The sequence below is a fragment of the Coregonus clupeaformis genome, chromosome 28 (assembly GCF_020615455.1).
Source record: "Coregonus clupeaformis isolate EN_2021a chromosome 28, ASM2061545v1, whole genome shotgun sequence".
Taxonomy (NCBI): domain Eukaryota; kingdom Metazoa; phylum Chordata; class Actinopteri; order Salmoniformes; family Salmonidae; genus Coregonus; species Coregonus clupeaformis.
Window position 1 is genome coordinate 1,794,903 of NC_059219.1, and position 20,560 is coordinate 1,815,462.

Genomic DNA, 20,560 nt, shown 5'->3' on the forward strand with positions numbered 1-20,560 from the left:
AAAAAAAATCCTGAAAACGCATGTCAAAAATGTTATAAATTGATTTGCATTTTATTGAGGGAAATAAGTATTTGACCCCTCTGCAAAACATGACTTAGTACTTGGTGGCAAAACCCTTGTTGGTAATCACAGAGGTCAGACGTTTCTTGTAGTTGGTCACCAGGTTTGCACACATCTCAGGAGGGATTTTGTTCCCACTCCTCTTTGCAGATCTTCTCCAAGTCATTAAGGTTTCGAGGCTGACGTTTGGCAACTCGAACCTTCAGCTCCCTCCACAGATTTTCTATGGGATTAAGGTCTGGAGACTGGTTAGGCCACTCCAGGACCTTAATGTGCTCCTTCTTGAGCCACTCCTTTGTTGCCTTGGCCGTGTGTTTTGGGTCATTGTCATGCTGGAATACCCATCCACGACCCATTTCCAATGCCCTGGCTGAGGGAAGGAGGTTCTCACCCAAGATTTGACGGTACATGGCCCCGTCCATCGTCCCTTTGATGCGGTGAAGTTGTCGTGTTCCCTTAGCAGAAAAACACCCCCAAAGCATAATGTTTCCACCTCCATGTTTGACGGTGGGGATGGTGTTCTTGGGGTCATAGGCAGCATTCCTCCTCCTCCAAACACGGCGAGTTGAGTTGATGCCAAAGAGCTCCATTTTGGTCTCATCTGACCACAACACTTTCACCCAGTTCTCCTCTGAATCATTCAGTTGTTCATTGGCAAACTTCAGACAGGCCTGTATATGTGCTTTCTTGAGCAGGATTTCAGTCCTTCACGGCATGGTGTGTTACCAATTGTTTTCTTGGTGACTATGGTCCCAGCTGCCTTGAGATCATTGACAAGATCCTCCCGTGTAGTTCTGGGCTGATTCCTCACCGTTCTCATGATCATTGCAACTCCACGAGGTGAGATCTTGCATGGAGCCCCAGGCCGAGGGAGATTGACAGTTATTTTGTGTTTCTTTCATTTGCGAATAATCGCACCAACTGTTGTCACCTTCTCACCAAGCTGCTTGGCGATGGTCTTGTAGCCCATTCCAGCCTTGTGTAGGTCTACAATCTTGTCCCTGACATCCTTGGAGAGCTATTTGGTCTTGGCCATGGTGGAGAGTTTGGAATCTGATTGATTGATTGCTTCTGTGGACAGGTGTCTTTTATACAGGTAACAAGCTGAGATTAGGATCACTCCCTTTAAGAGTGTGCTCCTAATCTCAGCTCGTTACCTGTATAAAAGACACCTGGGAGCCAGAAATCTTTCTGATTGAGAGGGGGTCAAATACTTATTTCCCTCATTAAAATGCAAATCAATTTATAACATATTTGACATGTGTTTTTCTGGATTTATTTGTTGTTATTCTGTCTCTCACTGTTCAAATAAACCTACCATTAAAATTATAGACTGATCATTTCTTTGTCAGTGGGCAAACGTACAAAATCAGCAGGGGATCAAATACTTTTTTCTCTCACTGTATATATATATATATATATATATATATATATATAGAGAGAGAGAGAGAGAGAGAGAGAGAGAGAGAGAGAGGAGAGAGAGAGAGAGAAGTCTCATCTTTGCACTAGTAATGGAAATGCTTTTCTGTTCAGAATAGTTGTACTCTATCATTGAAAATGCTGTTGTGAGCTCACATGCTATGCCCAGGCAGGACCTCAGCTGTGTTGTCATAGACATATGGGGCACATGACCACCAGGCCTGCAGGCGGAGGGTGGAACTAAGTCAATTACTGAGTAACACTACTTCCCTCTTCCCTCCCCCACCACCACATCACTCTACCACTGTCTGTAGCATGCAGCCCTCCCTGGAGAATTAACACTGCTGACAGCTAGAGCCTATCAGGGATATATGGAGAATTATATAGGACAATATACAATATAGTTTGATATATACAGTTGAAGTCGGAAGTTTACATACACCTTAGCCAAATACATTTCAACTCAGTTTTTCGCAATTACTGACATTTAATCCTAGTGAAAATTCCCTGTCTTAGGTCAGTTAGGATCACCACTTTATTTTAAGAATGTGAAATGTCAGAATAATAGTAGAGAGAATTATTTATTTCAGCTTTTATTTCTTACACCACATTCCCAGTGGGTCAGAAGTTTACATACACTCAATTAGTATTTGGTAGCATTGCCTTTAAATTGTTTAACTTGGGTCAAACGTTTCGGGTAGTCTTCCACAAGCTTCCCACAATAAGTTGGGTGAATTCTGGCCCATTCCTCCTGACAGAGCTGGTGTAACTGAGTCAGGTTTGTAGGCCTCCTTGCTTGCACACAATTTTTCAGTTCTGCCCACACATTTTCTATAGGCTTAAGGTCAGGGCTTTGGGATGGCCAATCCAATACCTTGACTTTGTTGTCCTTAAGCCATTTTGCCACAACTTTGGAAGTATGCTTGGGGTCATTGTCCATTTGGAAGACCCATTTGCGACCAAGCTTTAACTTCCTAACTGATGTCTTGAGATGTTGCTTCAATATATCCACATAATTTTCCTTCCTCATGATGCCATCTATTTTGTGAAGTGCACCAGTCCCTCCTGCAGCAAAGCACCCCCACAGCATGATGCTGCTACCTCCGTGCTTCACGTTTGGGATGGTGTTCTTCGGCTTGCAAGCAACCTCCTTTTTCCTCCAAACATAACGATGGTCATTATGGCCAAACAGTTATATTTTTGTTTCATCAGACCAGAGGACATTTCTCCAAAAAGCATGATCTTTGTCCCCATGTGCAGTTGCAAACCGTAGTCTGGCTTTTTTATGGCGGTTTTGGAGCAATGGCTTCTTCCTTGCTGAGCGGCCTTTCAGGTTATGTCGATATAGGACTCGTTTTACTGTGGATATAGATACTTTTGTACCTGTTTCCTCCAGCATCTTCACAAGGTCCTTTGCTGTTATTCTGGGATTGATTTGCACTTTTTGCACCAAAGTACGTTCATCCCTAGGAAAAGAACGCGTCTCTCTGTTTATACTTGCGTACTACTGTTTGTACAGATGAACGTGGTATCTTCAGGCATTTGGAAATTGCTCCCAAAGATGAACCAGACTTGTGGAGGTCTACAATTTTTCTTCTGAGGTCTTGGCTCATTTCCTTTGTTTTTCCCATGATGTCAAGCAAAGAGGCACTGAGTTTGAAGGTAGGCCTTGAAATACATCCACAGGTACACCTACAATTGACTCAAATGATGTCAATTAGCCTATCAGTAGCTTCTAAAGCCATGACATAATTTTCTGGAATTTTCCAAGCTGTTTAAAGGCACAGTCAACTTAGTGTTTGTAAACTTCTGACCCACTGGAATTGTGATACAGTGAATTATAAGTGAAATAATCTGTCTGTAAACAATTGTTGGACAAATTACTTGTGTCATGCACAAAGTAGATGTCCTAACCGACTTGCCAAAACTATAGTTTGTTAACAAGAAATTTGTGGAGTGGTTGAAAAATGAGTTTTAATGACTCCAACCTAAGTGTATGTAAACTTCCGACTTCAACTGTATAATTAGTACAATATTGCACTGGTCATGTTAATGTCTTCGCGACACTTGTAGCTCAAGAGACATTGCCAAGATACCTATTGGGATGGGATGATAATCTGCTAAGGGTCTTCTATTGTGCTATTTATCAATAGGAGTCATAATAACCTTTGGTGTATGAGGAAAAAAATGTATGCACTCACTAACTGTAAGTTGCTCTGGATAAGAGTGTCTGCTAAATTACTATAATGTGATTTGTTCTGCATTTAAAGACTCTTCTGGATTAGCATTATAATGTAATATAGCATTAAAATCAGTTATTTGTAGATGCTATTTTCCATATTACAAAAGCTTTTCATTTTCTAAATTACATATACTGTATATTGTGGGCAAGCTTAAGCAAAATATATATGCGGCTTTTGCATCATGTCTTGCTGAGTGTGATGATATTGACAAACTGTCGTCCAGGACGTTTAGCGGGATGCAAACAGAGAACCAAGCTGTACTGCTGCTGTATAAAATCTGACATTTATGTAAATAGGGTTCTCCATCTGCTGTACATCGCTCCCTGCCGTGTAACAGTGAACAGTGAACACACTCTGGACTCATTCTGTGTGTAAACAGGAGACTTAATGGTCCTCAAAGGGATTTCCTGGAATTGCTCTCAGAATAAAGATGGCAGCCAGAGACGTGTCTCTGTTCTTACTTTAGGGAATCCTAAAGTCCTGCTGCGCCATCTGAGATGTATTTGGCTTTATGTACGTTTAATGACAATAGACCATGGGCGAATGATTCACAGAGTAAATGTCAATTGTTGCTAATCACTTCTTACTGTACGATCGTATTCATCTCAGTAATACAGTTTGAGCGAGCGTGCCTCTCCTCTCCTCCTGCTTTCAACAGACATGAAAGGAGTTCTCTCATGTTTTAATGCATGGCCTATCCTAGCCCTCCCAGCCCAGTCCTCCCATCCCAGTCCTCCCATCTCAGCTCTCCCATCACAGCCCTCCCATCCCAGCCCTGTCACCATAGCAGGTCTGATCTCTACTGACAGCACAGGCAGAGGATTGGCAGCGGCCAAAGACAGGCCCTCCTCTGGAGAGCAGATCCTTTTGTGTGTGTGTGCCTCTCTCTCCCACAGGAACACAGAACAGAGCAGAACTGCTCCCGGCACACACACTCCTACTGATCCTGATCAACAGCAAGCCCCAATTAAGGGAGAGACAGTTCTGTGTTCTGCTGGGAGATTATAGTAAGGTGTAGCCTATACACTCCAATCACACACAATCTTACACTTTCTGTTCTGCTAAGATCTTCCAGAAAAGATGCATTGCTATCATTAAGAAAGACAGGCAAAGAATGGTCATAATGCTTGCCTGAATTAAGACATACTGATGTACTGTATTAGACTGATACAAGCATATCAATATGCAAAGATAATTTTAATTTGTTCAAAAGAACATGACACCTAGTGCACATGGTAGATTTTTTGCCACCAGCAGAAGGTAAGCAAAAATAATCATGACATAACATAGCCTACTTCTTCTACCTACGTAGCATTCAAAATATCCAAAAGGAATTTTCAGCAGATAGAAAAATGTTTGGTCAACTTTATTGAATAATTCACACATAAACTATTTTCCCCTTTAGCCAACACAGACCATCTTTAGTGAGAGCAGAGTCAGCAAATATCCTAATTGAAACTCATTATTAACCCTATATAATTGACCTGGCACCTGAAACACCTGCAAATTAATGTGCAGCCTCTAACACGATCATCATAGTAGTTACAAATGTGTTAAATATTTCACTTCACCTAACAGAATATGGAAAACAGAATATGCCACCGATCAGTAACCAGTCAGTCAGAGCCTAGGTGTGAAGTTTGGACTGTGTGTGTTTTTAAATCTTAAACATAAAGAACATGGAGACCGTGATGGCATGCAGTTATCATGCAGGTGACAGACCTGTCAACCACGTGTGTGTGTGTGTGTGTATGTGTGTGTGTGTGTGTGTGTGTGTGTGTGTGTGTGTGTGTGTGTGTGTGTGTGTGTGTGTGTGTGTGTGTGTGTGTGTGTGTGTGTATGTGTGTATGTGTGTGTGTGTGGGTGTGTGTCTGCGTGGCACCGTGCGTACTTGTCACCTTGTTGAGAAATAAGCAGGTCAGTGACCAGTTATTTTTTATTTATTTTTTTATTTCACCTTTATTTAACCAGGTAAACCAGTTGAGAACAAGTTCTCATTTACAACTGCGACCTGGCCAAGATAAAGCAAAGCAGTGCGATAAAAACAACAACACAGAGTTACATATGGGGTAAAACAAAACAAAGTAAAAAAAAAATACAACAGAAATACATATATATACAGTGTGTGCAAATTTAGCAAGTTATGGAGGTAAGGCAATAAAATAGGCTATAGTGCAAAATAATTACAATTAGTATTGACACTGGAATGATAGATGTGCAAGAGATGATGTGCAAATAGAGATACTGGGGTACAAATGAGCAAAATAAATAACAATATAGGGATGAGGTAGTTGGGCGGGCTAATTTCAGATGGGCTGTGTACAGGTGCAGTGATCGGTAAGGTGCTCTGACAACTGATGCTTAAAGTTAGTGAGGGAGATAAGTGTCTCCAGCTTCAGAGATTTTTGCAATTTGTTCCAGTCATTGGCAGCAGAGAACTGGAAGGAATTGCGGCCAAAGGAGGTGTTGGCTTTGGGGATGACCAGTGAGATATACCCGCTGGAGCGCAGACTACGGGGTGGGTGTTGCTATGGTGACCAATGAGCTAAGATAAGGCGGGGATTTGCCTAGCAGTGATTTATAGATGGCCTGGAGCCAGTGGGTTTGGCGACTAATATGTAGTGAGGACCAGCCAACAAGAGCGTACAGGTCACAGTGGTGGGTATTATATGGGGCTTTGGAGACAAAACGGATGGCACTGTGATAGACTACATCCAATTTGCTGAGTAGAGTGTTGGAGGCTATTTTGTAAATGACATCGCCGAAGTCAAGGATCGGTAGGATAGTCAGTTTTACGAGGGCATGTTTGGCAGCATGAGTGAAGGAGGCTTTGTTGCGAAATAGGAAACCGATTCTAGATTTAACTTTGGATTGGAGATTCTTAATGTGAGTCTGGAAGGAGAGTTTACAGTCTAACCAGACACCTAGATATTTGTAGTTGTCCACATACTCTAGGTCAGACCCGTCGAGTGTAGTGATTCTAGTCGGGTGGGCGGGTGCAAGCAGCGTTCGGTTGAAGAGCATGCATTTAGTTTTACTAGTGTTTAAGAGCAGTTGGAGGCTACTGAAGGAGTGTTGTATGGAATTGAAGCTCGTTTGGAGGTTTGTTAACACAGTGTCCAATGAAGGGCCAGATGTATACAAAATGGTGTCGTCTGCGTAGAGGTGGATCTGAGAGTCACCAGCAGCAAGAGCGACGTCATTGATATACACAGAGAAAAGAGTCGGCCCAAGAATTGAACCCTGTGGCACCCCCACAGAGACTGCCATAGGTCCAGACAACAGGCCCTCCGATTTGACACATTGAACTCTATCTGAGAAGTAGTTGGTGAACCAGGAGAGGCAGTCATTTGAGAAACCAAGGCTATTTAGTCTGCCAATAAGAATGCGGTGGTTGACAGAGTCGAAAGCCTTGGCCAGGTCAATGAAAACGGCTGCACAGTACTGTCTATTATCGATCGCGGTTATAATATCGTTTAGGACCTTGAGCGTGGCTGAAGTGCACCCATGACCAGCTCGGAAACCGGATTGCATAGCGGAGAAGGTACGGTGGGATTCGAAATGGTCGGTGATCTGTTTGTTGACTTGGCTTTCAAAAACTTTTGAAAGGCAGGGCAGGATGGATATGGGTCTGTAACAGTTTGGATCTAGAGTGTCACCCCCTTTGAAGAGGGGGATGACCGCGGCAGCTTTCCAATCTCTGGGGATCTCAGACGTTACGAAAGAGAGGTTGAACAGGCTAGTAATAGGGGTTGCGACAATTTCGGCGGCTAGTTTTAGAAAGAAAGGGTCCAGATTGTCTAGCCCAGATGATTTGTAGGGGCCCAGATTTTGCAGCTCTTTCAGAACATCAGCTGTCTGGATTTGTGTGAAGGAGAAGCGGGGGGGCATGGGCAAGTTGCAGCGGAGGGTGCAGAGCTGGTGGCCGGGGTAGTGGTAGCCAGGTGGAAAGCATGGCCAGCCGTAGCAAAATGCTTGTTGAAATTCTCGATTATTGTAGATTTATCGGTGGTGATAGTGTTTCCTAGCCTCAGTGCAGTGGGCAGCTGGGAGGAAGTGCTCTTATTTTCCATGGACTTTACAGTGTCCCAAAATTTTTGGAGTTAGTGCTACAGGATGCAAATTTCTGTTTGAAAAAGTTAGCCTTTGCTTTCCTAACTGCTTGTGTATATTGGTTCCTAACTTCCCTGAAAAGTTGCATATCGCGGGGGCTATTTGATGCTAATGCAGTACGCCACAGAATGTTTTTGTGCTGGTCAAGGGCAGTCAAGTCTGAGGAGAACCAGGGGCTATATCTGTTCTTAGTTCTGTATTTTTTGAATGGGGGCATGTCTATTTAAGATTGAGAGGAAATTACTTTTAAAGAACAACCAGGCATCCTCTACTGACGGAATGAGATCTATATCCATCCAGGATACCTGGGCCAGGTCAATTAGGAAGGCCTGCTCGCTGAAGTGTTTTTGGGAGCGTTTGACAGTGATGAGGGTGGTCGTTTGACCGCGGACCCGTTACGGACGCAGGCAACAAGGCAGTGATCGCTGAGATCCTGGTTGGAAGACAGCGGAGGTGTATTTAGAGGGTAAGTTAGTCAGGATGATATCTATGAGGGTACCCATGTTTACGGATTTAGGGTTGTACCTGGTAGGTTCGTTGATTGAGGGCATCTAGTTTAGATTGTAGGATGGCCGGGGTGTTAAGCATATCCCAATTTAGGTCACCAAGCAGTACGAACTCTGAGGATAGATGGGGGGCAATCAATTCACATATGGTGTCCAGGGCACAGCTGGGGGCTGAGGGGGGTCTGTAGCAAGCGGCAACAGTGAGAGACTTATTTCTGGAAAGGTGGATTTTTAGAAGTAGAAGCTCAAACTGTTTGGGCACAGACCTGGATAGTATGATAGAGCTCTGCAGGCTATCTCTACAGTAGATTGCAACTCCACCCCCTTTGGCAGTTCTATCTAGACGGAAAATGTTATAGTTGGGGATGGAAATTTCAGAATTTTTGGTAGCCTTCCTAAGCCAGGATTCAGACACTGCTAGAACATCAGGGTTGGCGGAGTGTGCTAACGCAGTGAATAACTCAAACTTAGGAAGGAGGCTTCTGATATTTATGTGCAGAAAACCAAGACTTTTACGGTTACAGAAGTCAACAAATGATAGCTCCTGGGGAGTAGGAGTGATACTGGGGGCTGCAGGGCCTGGGTTAGCCTCTACATCACCAGAGGAACAGAGGAGGACTAGAATAAGGATACGACTAAAGGCTTTAAGAACTGGTCTTCTAGTGCGTTGGGTACATAGAATAAAGGGGGCAGTTCTCCGGGCGTTGTAGAAAAGATTCAGGGCATTATGTACAGAAAAGGATATGGAAGGATATGAGTACAGTTCAGGTAACCCTAAGCGTTGGGTAACAATGAAAGAGATAGCGTCATTGGAGGCACCCGATTGAGCCGGTCTCGGCGTGTATAGGGGTGGAACAAAGGAACTATATGAGGCAGTTTGAGAGGGACTAGGGGGGTTCTACAGTGAAATTGTATAATAAGAACTAACCCAAACAGCAAAAGGCAAGGGCATAATTGACATGGGAGAGAGGCATAAAGCAGTCACAGGTGTTATTAGAGAGAGCTAAGACAACAACTGGAAATAGCGATAACGTTTGGGCTAAGACTAAACAGAATAAACAGGACAGGGTACCGTGTAAAGGAACAGTCCAGCAGGCATCAGCTGTGCAGCTGAGTGATCGTAAGGTCCAGTGAACAGCAATATGTGAGTCCGAGAGCAGTTCAAATTGGTGCTTCAGCACAGCTAGCAGGGAGCACAGTTGTAGTTTGCGTGTGCTAGCGGGCCGGGGCTGGCAGATGGATCTTCGTGGTCGTCGCAACTGGAAGCCTGATGAAACCACATCAGACTATTTTGTCGGCAAACCAGTCGTGTTGGATCGGCGGGGCTCAGTGTTAACACTAGGAGGTCCCGTCCGGTTGACAGAGAGGTAGATAGCCAGGAGATGGGCCTGAGGCTAGCTCAGGGCTAACTGGTGCTTGCTATAGGGCAATGGTAAATCAGCCACAACAGGTTGCAGCTAGCTAGCTGGTTGTGATGATCCGGCGCTAGGGTCCAGTGATTCCGGCAGAAAGTCCAATAAGCTCTTGGTCGATAGCACGCTGGGTCGATAGCACGCTGTGCAGACTGGCCGATGAATTGTCCAGGCTAGAGCTAGAGCTGGCTGGTGGATAGTGTAGGCCACGGACAGTGGGGAAGACGCTAACGGTGACTAATAACAGGTAGCCATTTAGTTGCGGCTACACTAGTATCAGCTTACGGTTCTTGATGAAAGTTATAAAGAAATAATAGAATCCTTTCCACGTTGGGTGAGGCGGGTTGCAGGAAAGTATATTTAGTTAAAGAATGAAAAGTAAAAATTAAGAGATATATACAAAATAGACAAAAAAAACAAGAAACGGGATATTTACACAGGACGATGAAATAAAGCGACCGCACTGCTACGCCATGAAGAACGTCACGGGTGAAAACTCTATACTACATTAACCTTTTAACCTTCAAGACTACATGTAGAACCTAATAGGAAATGACTATACACAAGAAAGCATCCATGATGAAAAAAAATACACTGCTAGGCTCTGATGGCACTGAGTCAGTGATGAGGACCTTCAGTTAAACCAGACCCTCTGTACTTAACTTTCACTCTCAATCAGCTGTGGTGCACTAAGAGAAGGTCACTGGCAACAGCAGCCATGTAATATAGTAGCTAGTAATATACTATATATAGTAGCTATGTAGGTACAGTATACCAATGTACCCAAGCAGAGAGATAATGCGAGGCGATTTAATCAAATTTAATCAAATGTAATCTCTCTCTCTCTCTCTCTCTCTCTCTCTCTCTCTCTCTCTCTCTCTCTCTCTCTCTCTCTCTCTCTCTCTCTCTCTCTCTCTCTCTCTCTCTCTCTCTCTCTCTCTCTCTCTCTCTCTCTCTCTGATATGATAGGATAGGATCTGTTTCTTCCCCAAACCTCACCACAAACAGGCATAAATAGATATCTGAGTGGGTATACCAAAGCAAGGTGTCATATTATACGCGTAGCACAATTATAGAATACATTCCACAGACAAAGAATTAAGTAAATAAATGACCTGCTTGTTGACTGGGTCCGTCCAGTTTGGGCTCACATTTTGAAAGAGGGAGAGAATCTAGAAAAATAAAGATAGAAAAGAATAGTCAGTGAATGAATGCATTGCCTGGCTCTGCCAATCTCTCAACCTTGAGCCTGTGATTATTTCCTGCAGATGAGAGGACAAGGAAGAGCTGCTTTGATCCCAGTATCTGGCTAGTCAAAGACATGAAACAGCATGAGACATGGGCTTGTCACAAATGGCACCCTATTCCCTATACAGCATGAGTGCGTTACACAGGGAATAGGGTGCCATTTGGGACACAGCCAGAATTGAACATGAAGCCACCAAATTACTTACAGCTGACAAACTTATACAGGAATGAATCATGATATAGAACCACTGAGTGGGAATCTGTATATCTTTCTACCGCCACCCGCCTGGAAAAAATGATATCTTTGAAGCAGAATGCTGGATAATTCACCTGGAGCCATTAAAGTTAAACACAGTCCGTCATCGTTTTCTCTGATTTTTACAGTAGCACATTACAGTGGGTTAAATGAGGCTTTCTCTTCATTCTGACTGACATTTCTACGTCTATGGCAGTGCTGTGGTGTTGTGGGCTGTTCGCAGTACAGCCCTGTTTTCTTTCTGGGTCATTTATCTATCAGTGGCATGGGACAGCTACAGCTAAGCTCTACTTTGCCTGCTTCTCAAAAGACAAACCAGCATATGCTGCTGCTAGGGATTAAATGGGCGGCGAACTGCAGTGGCTTGGGATTCGATGTTAACTGCATTGTGGATTCGATGTTAGGCTATATTAAGGTCACAATTAAAGCCAACACACCCTCTCTCGAAGACGTGACAGGTAATTCACATGATGATAATCCGACAGAAGCCCCCCCACCCACCCAAAAAACAACCTTGCCTTTCTTGAACTAATGCTTATTTATTATTAGCACTGACTTTGCTGATACCTACTTTGAGGAAAAATGTACTTACTATGACTGTGATAATGTGGTTGTCTCAACTAGCTATCTTAAGGTGAATGCACTAACTGTAAGTCACTCTGGATAAGAGCATCTGCTAATTGACTGAAATGTAAAAAATGTAATGTAAATATAGACTAGAGGGTCCTCTGCTGTGTAGTGAGACGAAGCCTTAGGTTTCCCACATTTTAGCTCTGGCATTGTATCACTGGCATCCCCCTCTTGCCTATTCACCTAGGGGCTTTATAACATGGAAATGGCTATGAGTTAGAGTCAATTAAATATGTCAAAGTATCTAGGGTATGGCATCTAAAAGCGGAGCAAAAAGATGTCTCTCATACAAACCAACTTGAATGGGATGAATGAGATAGACAATATTGTATTATGTGGATTTTAGTTTAGTTTGCTTGTTTTTATACAAATCTGAGCAGCGGCGAGTGATCTATTTAAACCAGGCGACCACTGGCAGAGTGCAGCACGAGGAGGAACTAAACATGTTAGTGTCTTCAAAGGGGCGAGGATGTTTTGCTCTGTGTGGAGTTCCTGTTTGACAGGCTGTGCACAGCTGTTCACTGGAGACAAGCACAGGGAGGGCACACAGCTGCAACCACACCACAGCAAACATCCCCTACCTCAGTCCCACTGTGGGCCATGCTGCTTTGATTCCCAAACTGAGCCCTGTGTGTGTGTGTGTGTGTGTGTGTGTGTGTGTGTGTGTGTGTGTGTGTGTGCCTTAACCTCATTATAAAGAGGAAAGCCGTTGTTCTCAAAACATAACAAAGGCGTTTAACAGTATATGATTTTTCATATGCCGTCCTGTATGAACGACGAGAAGGATCAAATGTGCGCGCGCGCGTGTGTGTCTAAGTTTATTATTACCATCAGAGAGAAGAAGGGTGTTAATACATAAGCTCAGAAACACATAAAACCCTGCTGCTCTGTTTGAAATAACAGCTAGTCTCTGAGAGGGAGACAGACAGGAAGGCAGGCCGGCAGACAGACACCTAGGAAGCCAGGGTTCTGAGATGAGATGCCCTGATTCCAGACGCCTCCTTAGTGCTGGGAAGGAGGGGGCTGCTGGGTGTGTGTGTCTGGTAGGGGGTGGGTGGCTGAGGTTGACTGATGGATAGGATGGATAGGAAATCCTCTCTTATCAGATGAGGGATTTCAAGGAGACACCCAGGCAGCTCAGCCCACAGCCACTCTTCTTCTTCATGGCCCACAATACCTTCTTCTTTCCTTCCTTCCAGGTCCCCAGGCAACGTGGGTGGCAGGCTGAGGCTGCTCTGATTGATACCTCTATTTTCCTGGCTGAATTAAGCCATCCCTTAGGCTAGTTATCGACTTCACTCTGCATTCTCAATTCCTACTTATTGACATTGACGGTTATCTGTATGCAAATCGGGACTATTTAAATGGGAAATTGACGTTTTTAAAGGGATAGTTCACCCAAATTACAAAATGACATGTTGGTTTCCTTACCCTGTAAGCGATGACTTTAAGCTCTGCAAGCTTTAGACTTAGTGTTTGATTTTATTTTATTAGGATCTCTTTTAATCCTCATTTGGACTAATCTTCCAAGAGTCCTTAAACATTAAAATACAATTTACAATACAATCACATTTAACAATACAATCACATTGTTACAAACAACAGACATAATTCACTGCCATATATTGACCAGATAAATAATCTAACAGTCTGAAAAGATAGATTGGTTCCTTCATCTACCATAGTCATGCACAACCTTCCAAGTTTTGTATTAATTTATATATTGAAAGGTTTCTGGTTTTGTCACGCTCGTCGGGAACAGAGGAGGACCAAGGCGCAGCGTTGAATGCGAACATATTTATTTATATAATGATCACACGATCCAAAACGATGACGTGACAGTCAATGGTCCAACACGAACAAGAAACCACAATGAATGAATGCCTAACGGCTACCTAAGTATGACTCCCAATCAGAGACAACGAGCTACAGCCGTCTCTGATTGGGAGCCACCCTGGCCAACATAGAATTACAACAACTAGCACCAACACACATGAAAACTCACACCCTGGCTCAACATACTAGAGTCCCCAGAGCCAGGGGCATGACAGTACCCCCTAAAGGTGCGGACTCGACCGCGCCAACCAAATACCACAGGGAGGGACCGGGTGGCACTCCGCCTTGGCGGGCGGATCCGGCTCGGGCATGATCCCCACTCGCTCTCTAACCCCCCAAAGTACCCCTGGTCGGTCTGGCCCTGCTGACCGGAGCTGGACTGCACACTGGTGGAGCCGGATTGCTCTAGCTCCGGGCGTGAAGCAGCTGACCCGTGCTGAACCAGGCACCAGTGGAACAGGCACGGGCTGTGCCGGACTGACGACGCACACCACTGGCTTGGTGTGGGGAGCAGGAACGACCCGAGCGGGCTGACGAAACGCACCCCTGACTTGGTGCGGGAGCAGGAGCGGGCCGAACCGGGCTGGCGGGCGCACCACTGACTTGGTGCGGGGAGCAGGAACGGGCGACCGGGCTGGCGAAGCGCTACCACCGAGGTGCGGGGAGCAGGAACGGGCCGAGCCGGGCTGACGAAGCGCACCACCGACTTGGTGCGGGGAGCAGGAAGCGGGCGAGCCGGGCTGACGGGCGCACCACCGACTTGTGCGGGGAGCAGGAACGGGGCCGAGCCGGGCTGGCGGGCGCACCACTGACTTGGTGCGGGGAGCGGAACGGGCCGAGCCGGGCTGACGAGCTACCACTGACTTGGTGCGGGGAGCAGGAACGGGCCGAGCCGGGCTGACGAAGCGCACCACTGACTTGGTGCGGGGAGCAGGAACGGGCCGAGCCGGGCTGACGAGCGCACCACTGACTTGGTGCGGGGAGCAGGAACAGGCCGGAACGTACTGGGGACACACACCACTGGTCCTACGCAGGGATCTGGAATGGGCCGGACCGGACTGGTAACACACCCCAGTACCTCTCGCCGTGCCTCTACACCTTCCATCCCCTCTTCGACCAGTGGCCCCCGTAACCTGGCGGCCTCCTCTGCCAACCCGCTGGGCCGCTCTGCCGCGGTCTCCTGCTGGCCCGTCGTCCACGGCGTTAGCCCCCCCCTAAGAAAATTCTGGGCGTCTCTCCTACCCGTGGACCAGGTCTCCATGTCCCTCGCCAGCCTTTCGCCCTTCTGCTTCCATGTCAAGCCCTTCTCCTCCTCTCCCGGCTTGACCCAGTCGAGGAGGTGAAGGAGATCTGCTAGAGATCTCCCTGGCGATGGCTCCTGGACACGCTGCTTGGTCCAGTCTTGGTGGTTTCTTCTGTCACGCTCGTCGGGAACAGAGGAGGACCAAGGCGCAGCGTTGAATGCGAACATATTTATTTATATAATGATCACACGATCCAAAACGATGACGTGACAGTCAATGGTCCAACACGAACAAGAAACCACAATGAATGAATGCCTAACGGCTACCTAAGTATGACTCCCAATCAGAGACAACGAGCTACAGCCGTCTCTGATTGGGAGCCACCCTGGCCAACATAGAATTACAACAACTAGCACCAACACACATGAAAACTCACACCCTGGCTCAACATACTTGAGTCCCCAGAGCCAGGGCGTGACAGGTTTGCTCAGATAAATTATTCAATTTCTTTATTACTTTGAATCTAAATGTTATTTTGCCTATTTCTCTTCTCTGCTGGGATAACACATACAGTGAGGGAAAAAAGTATTTGATCCCCTGCTGATTTTGTACGTTTGCCCACTGACAAAGAAATGATCAGTCTATAATTTTAATGGTAGGTTTATTTGAACAGTGAGAGACAGAATAACAACAACAAAATCCAGAAAAACGCATGTCAAAAATGTTATAAATTGATTTGCATTTTAATGAGGGAAATAAGTATTTGACCCCCTCTCAATCAGAAAGATTTCTGGCTCCCAGGTGTCTTTTATACAGGTAACAAGCTGAGATTAGGAGCACAGGAGTGCTCCTAATCTCAGCTTGTTACCTGTATAAAAGACAACTGTCCACAGACAGGACAACTTCACTGCATCAAAGGGACGATGGACGGGGCCATGTACCGTCAAATCTTGGGTGAGAACCTCCTTCCCTCAGCCAGGGCATTGAAAATGGGCCGTGGATGGGTATTCCAGCATGACAATGACCCAAAACACACGGCCAAGGCAAGAAAGGAGTGGCTCAAGAAGAAGCCCATTAAGGTCCTGGAGTGGCCTAGCCAGTCTCCAGACCTTAATCCCATAGAAAATCTGTGGGGGAGCTGAAGGTTTGAGTTGCCAAACGTCAGCCTCGAAACCTTAATGACTTGGAGAAGATCTGCAAAGAGGAGTGGGACAAAATCCCTCCTGAGATGTGTGCAAACCTGGTGGCCAACTACAAGAAACGTCTGACCTCTGTGATTGCCAACAAGGGTTTTGCCACCAAATACTAAGTCATGTTTTGCAGAGGGGTCAAATACTTATTTCCCTCATTAAAATGCAAATCAATTTATAACATTTTTTACATGCGTTTTCTGGATGATTTTTTTGTTGTTATTCTGTCTCTCACAGTTCAAATCAACCTACCATTAAAATTATAGACTGATCATTTCTTTGTCAGTGGGCAAACGTACAAAATCAGCAGGGGATCAAATACTTTTTTCCCTCACTGTAGATGGGGGACAACTATTCCTAGTAATGGCTGAATGTCTGTCTCTTACCAACTGAATACTGTTGTTAATGTGTTTGGCCGTTTTAAATGGTGTTCATTGTGAAATAAAATAAGCATATGTTTTTCAATTATCGTGTTGAATGATAACCACCCAAGAGCATTGTGCATGACTACAAGAGAAGAATCATATCTCCACCATAAAACAATCCTTGCTGCTTTGTTCTGTGCAATCTGCAGCCTCCTAATCTCACTTGGTGATGAATTTCCCCAGATCACAGGACAGTAGTTCACCTGACTCCCAATTCATGCTTGGGTTGTTTGCTTAATAATTTTTCACTGTAAATATTTTGCTGTCCTTCTGATCCTCCATGCAGTTTTAATGATTGTCTTTAGATTTCTTCCACACAACTCACATAGGCCTACAGTTCATGATATATACTACAGAACTGTGCATAGATTGCTGCTTTGAGTGAGATGTGGCCTGATCTAGTTCTGTGGGTCAGTGAAAAGCGTAGTATCTCTAACTAATCTATACTATAAATGCCATGACTCTCATAAAAGACATTCAGCAGGCTTCTTTATAAACAGCTCTACAATAAATAAACAAATCCATAACAGTCTAGCAGAGGAGGGGGAAACCAAACCACCGAAAGTGAGTCTGGGCAAAACAGAACAGCTCCAGTCAAAAGCTCTTCTTTTTCCAATTATTAGGAGGATGGCATGATGGTGGCTGGGCTGAGGCTGTTTCATGGTGCAATGCCACTCTGTGCTGATTGCTTCTACTCCACTAGAAGCAACTGCCAATTCCTTTGCGATAGAATGCAAGAGGATTCTTTCTGACTGTAGAATATGATGATGGCCTACTCCACCCTGACCCTAACCTTTACTACTCTATAATTTGCAGAGGTTGTTTTTCTGTCCTACCTTTCGTACGCTCTCCCTCTCTCTCTCCCTCTCTCTCTCCCCCTCTCCCTCACTCATGATGTGAATTGATTCTGGAGCATCTGAGCCCTACTACATTACACCATTATTATGACACAGCTAAGAAGACTTTAGTTGGTTAAAGTGTGTTCCTCAGCAGCAGCCAGCAGACATTTTATTACATAACACTTAGGTTTACACCTCGATAAGCATGATCACACTGGCTGATAACGCTGGATCACAGGCAGTACAACTATTTGGCTCACATTACAGGCCAGTCTAATTAGGCCTAGTAATAATCTCATGGCTTCTTTTTCATTCCTAAACGGACAAAGACATTTTGAATTTTCATGTCCAACAGTTGATGGTAAATAGATGATAACTGTGACCTTTCTATGGCATAATATCACCACTAGAAAGCAAGTAATGTTTAAATGGAATGGGGACATAAGAAATTAGTAAAGGGGCTTTTCCAAAGAACCAATCAAATGAAAGTACTTGGTAAACCTCATGCTGCTCTGAGCTGGATAGACTAACAATCATGTACACAGAAAATATCCTGACTTATACCGTTGCCAATGTAACGGCCGTCCTCTCACAAGAACAACCCCACTGTGTAATATGGTAAATGGGCAAAGCAAGGCAGCTATGGCAAATGGCGCCTGACTATGATATTTGATACAGGACAAAAATAGAAGATACTTTGACATAGTAAACACTGGATCTTTGTTGGAACCATAGGTCTCATTAAACCACTGGTGGTATGATGGATGACTAGTATCTTATGACCTTGTAAATCAGAACTCAGTGGTGCCTGATTCAGCTACAGCGTACTCATTTGTAAGCATGGCATGATGCTGTGTCATAAAAGTAGATACACATTTTTTGTCTTGTTCTTAAAAAGCAAGAAAAATAAGTATATTTCAATTACACAATTAATTCAGTCTGCTATCCTTAAAAAGCCACTGAAAATGACCTCCTGATTTGGGTCATTGAAAGCTAATGGGCAATGCCACAGTACGCTATGAATAGCCAGCGAGCAGCTCTGCATTACAACAGCTTACTGTACAGTGGGGGACAGGATGATCCCTGTAAGAGTCAACTAACATCAAACAAGCCAAAACAGCCTTATGCCTTCCCAAAGCACTGTATACTACACTCAGTGCCAATGTAATAACTACGTAAATGGTAAATACATAGTATTAATATACACTGAGTGTATAAAACATTCGGAACACCTCCCTAATATTGAGTTGCAACCCCCCCCCCCTTTTTCCCTCAGAGCAGCCTCAATTCGTCGGGGCATGGACTCTACAAGGTATTGAAAGCATTCCCACACGGATGCTGGCCCATGTTGACTACAATTCTTCCCACAGTTGTGTCAAATTGGCTGGACGTCCTTTGGGTGGTGGACCATTCTTGATACACATGGGAAACTGTTGAGTGTGAAAAACTCAGCAGCTTTGCAGTTCTTGACACTCAAACCGGTGCGCCTGGCACCTACTACCATAACCCGTTCAAAGGCGCTTCAATCTTTTGTCTTTCCCATTCACCCTCTGAATGGCACACATACCCAATCTATGTCTCAATTGTCTCAAGGCTTAAAAATCATTATTCAACCTGTCTCCTCCCCTTCATCTACACTGATTGAAGTGGATTTAACAAGTGACATCAATAGGGGATCATAGCTTTCACCTGGATTCACCTGGTCAGTCTATGTCAGTCTATAAGCAGGTGTTCCTAATGTTTTATACACTCAGTGTAAAGTGAATATAAGCTTACAGTGCAATAGTTTGAATTCCTTGGGACATAGACATAAAGCTTTGTGTGGGCTGAAATCATAGGCATGTTACTGAGCTGCTGTAATGAGTCTCATTGTCAAGTGGACTATAAGTTATGACAACCTCACTGATTAACTCAAAAGAGGATGACTCAGTATAAAATGTGGGATCTATACAATGTATGTGGGAATGACATAATAACGTCCATCTGTCTACCTCATCACAAAATAATGAAGAGGAATAATAGATGACTATGACTAGCACAACATCTCCATGACTATCACATCTCTATGACTACCACAACAACTCCATACAGAAATATGTCTCCATAAACTGAAAAGCATACTGTTTTGATAGTTGACTTCCCTAAATCATCGAGCTTTGACTTATGTTATGCATATCATCTTCCAACACAGACTGTCTAGTATATCATCGAGTTAGATACACTTAAAAGGGTGGATCCTAAAATTAGCCCAGTCTCTTCTTAAATGACATATAACAACTTCAGACAGGCTACCTAGTGTAGCCATAAGTGTCCAAAAAGGCACCCTATTCCTACCCTGGTCAAAAGTAGTGCACTATATAGGGAATAGGGTGCCATTTGGGACACAACCGAAGTCCTACTCAAGACTCCTCAGTGACTAACTAGGGCATCACAGTGGGTGCACCCAGAGCTCCCCAAACTAAATAAATGTGTTTCAGTGCAACAAGAAAGAGCAACTTTGTGCCAAGATTTCAATGCTCAACAAGCCAGCAGCAATTAGGAAGCCTGCTGGAGAGGTTACAGAAAGTGGGATGGCCTCTTCTGTCCTTTCACTGTGGCTTCAGGATGAATGATGTTGTAGGATACTGACAGGCCAAACAACATATCCATGGTTGCATCCCAAATGGCACCCTATTATTGTGAATATATTCCCTATTCTCTATATAGTACCTCAAAGGCATAGTGCTCTGGTCAAAAGTAGTGCACTATATGGAATAGGATGCCTTTTGGGACTCAGCCAACACATTGCTCCTATCGTATGCTTGGACACAGTTATGGGTCATGTTGTTGCGCTGTGTTTCACTGGCCTCTCTTACACAGTCATGACAAGCTGTCCCAGTTTTAGCACCTACACAATATGTGTGAAATGTGAAAGTCTAAATGCATCACCATGCAAAACACTTACTAACTTGAACACTGCACTGCACAAAATACTACCTATAATTACCCGATATAGCAAGCTAAGCTGAGTCCTTTCAGTTAACAATAATAGTAACAGGTGAAATGGGCTACTCAAACTTCAAAGCATCTAGACAGAGACCATTTACAGGCAAATGCTGTTCATGCACATCATTCAAGTTCATGTTGTTATTGTTAACTC

General features: G+C 44.4%; 1 protein-coding gene across 3 annotated transcripts in view; it reads right to left on the bottom strand.

The window, feature by feature from the left end:
* Positions 1–20,560, bottom strand: part of LOC121570065 (triple functional domain protein-like) — a 130,087-nt gene that overhangs the window by 107,801 nt on the left and 1,726 nt on the right. For all 3 annotated transcript variants that reach the window (XM_041881529.2, XM_045208466.1, XM_045208468.1), the window contains exon 2: positions 10,869–10,925. In XM_041881529.2, coding sequence (XP_041737463.2) covers positions 10,869–10,925 — 57 coding nt within the window. The remainder of the gene's footprint in view (positions 1–10,868; positions 10,926–20,560) is intronic.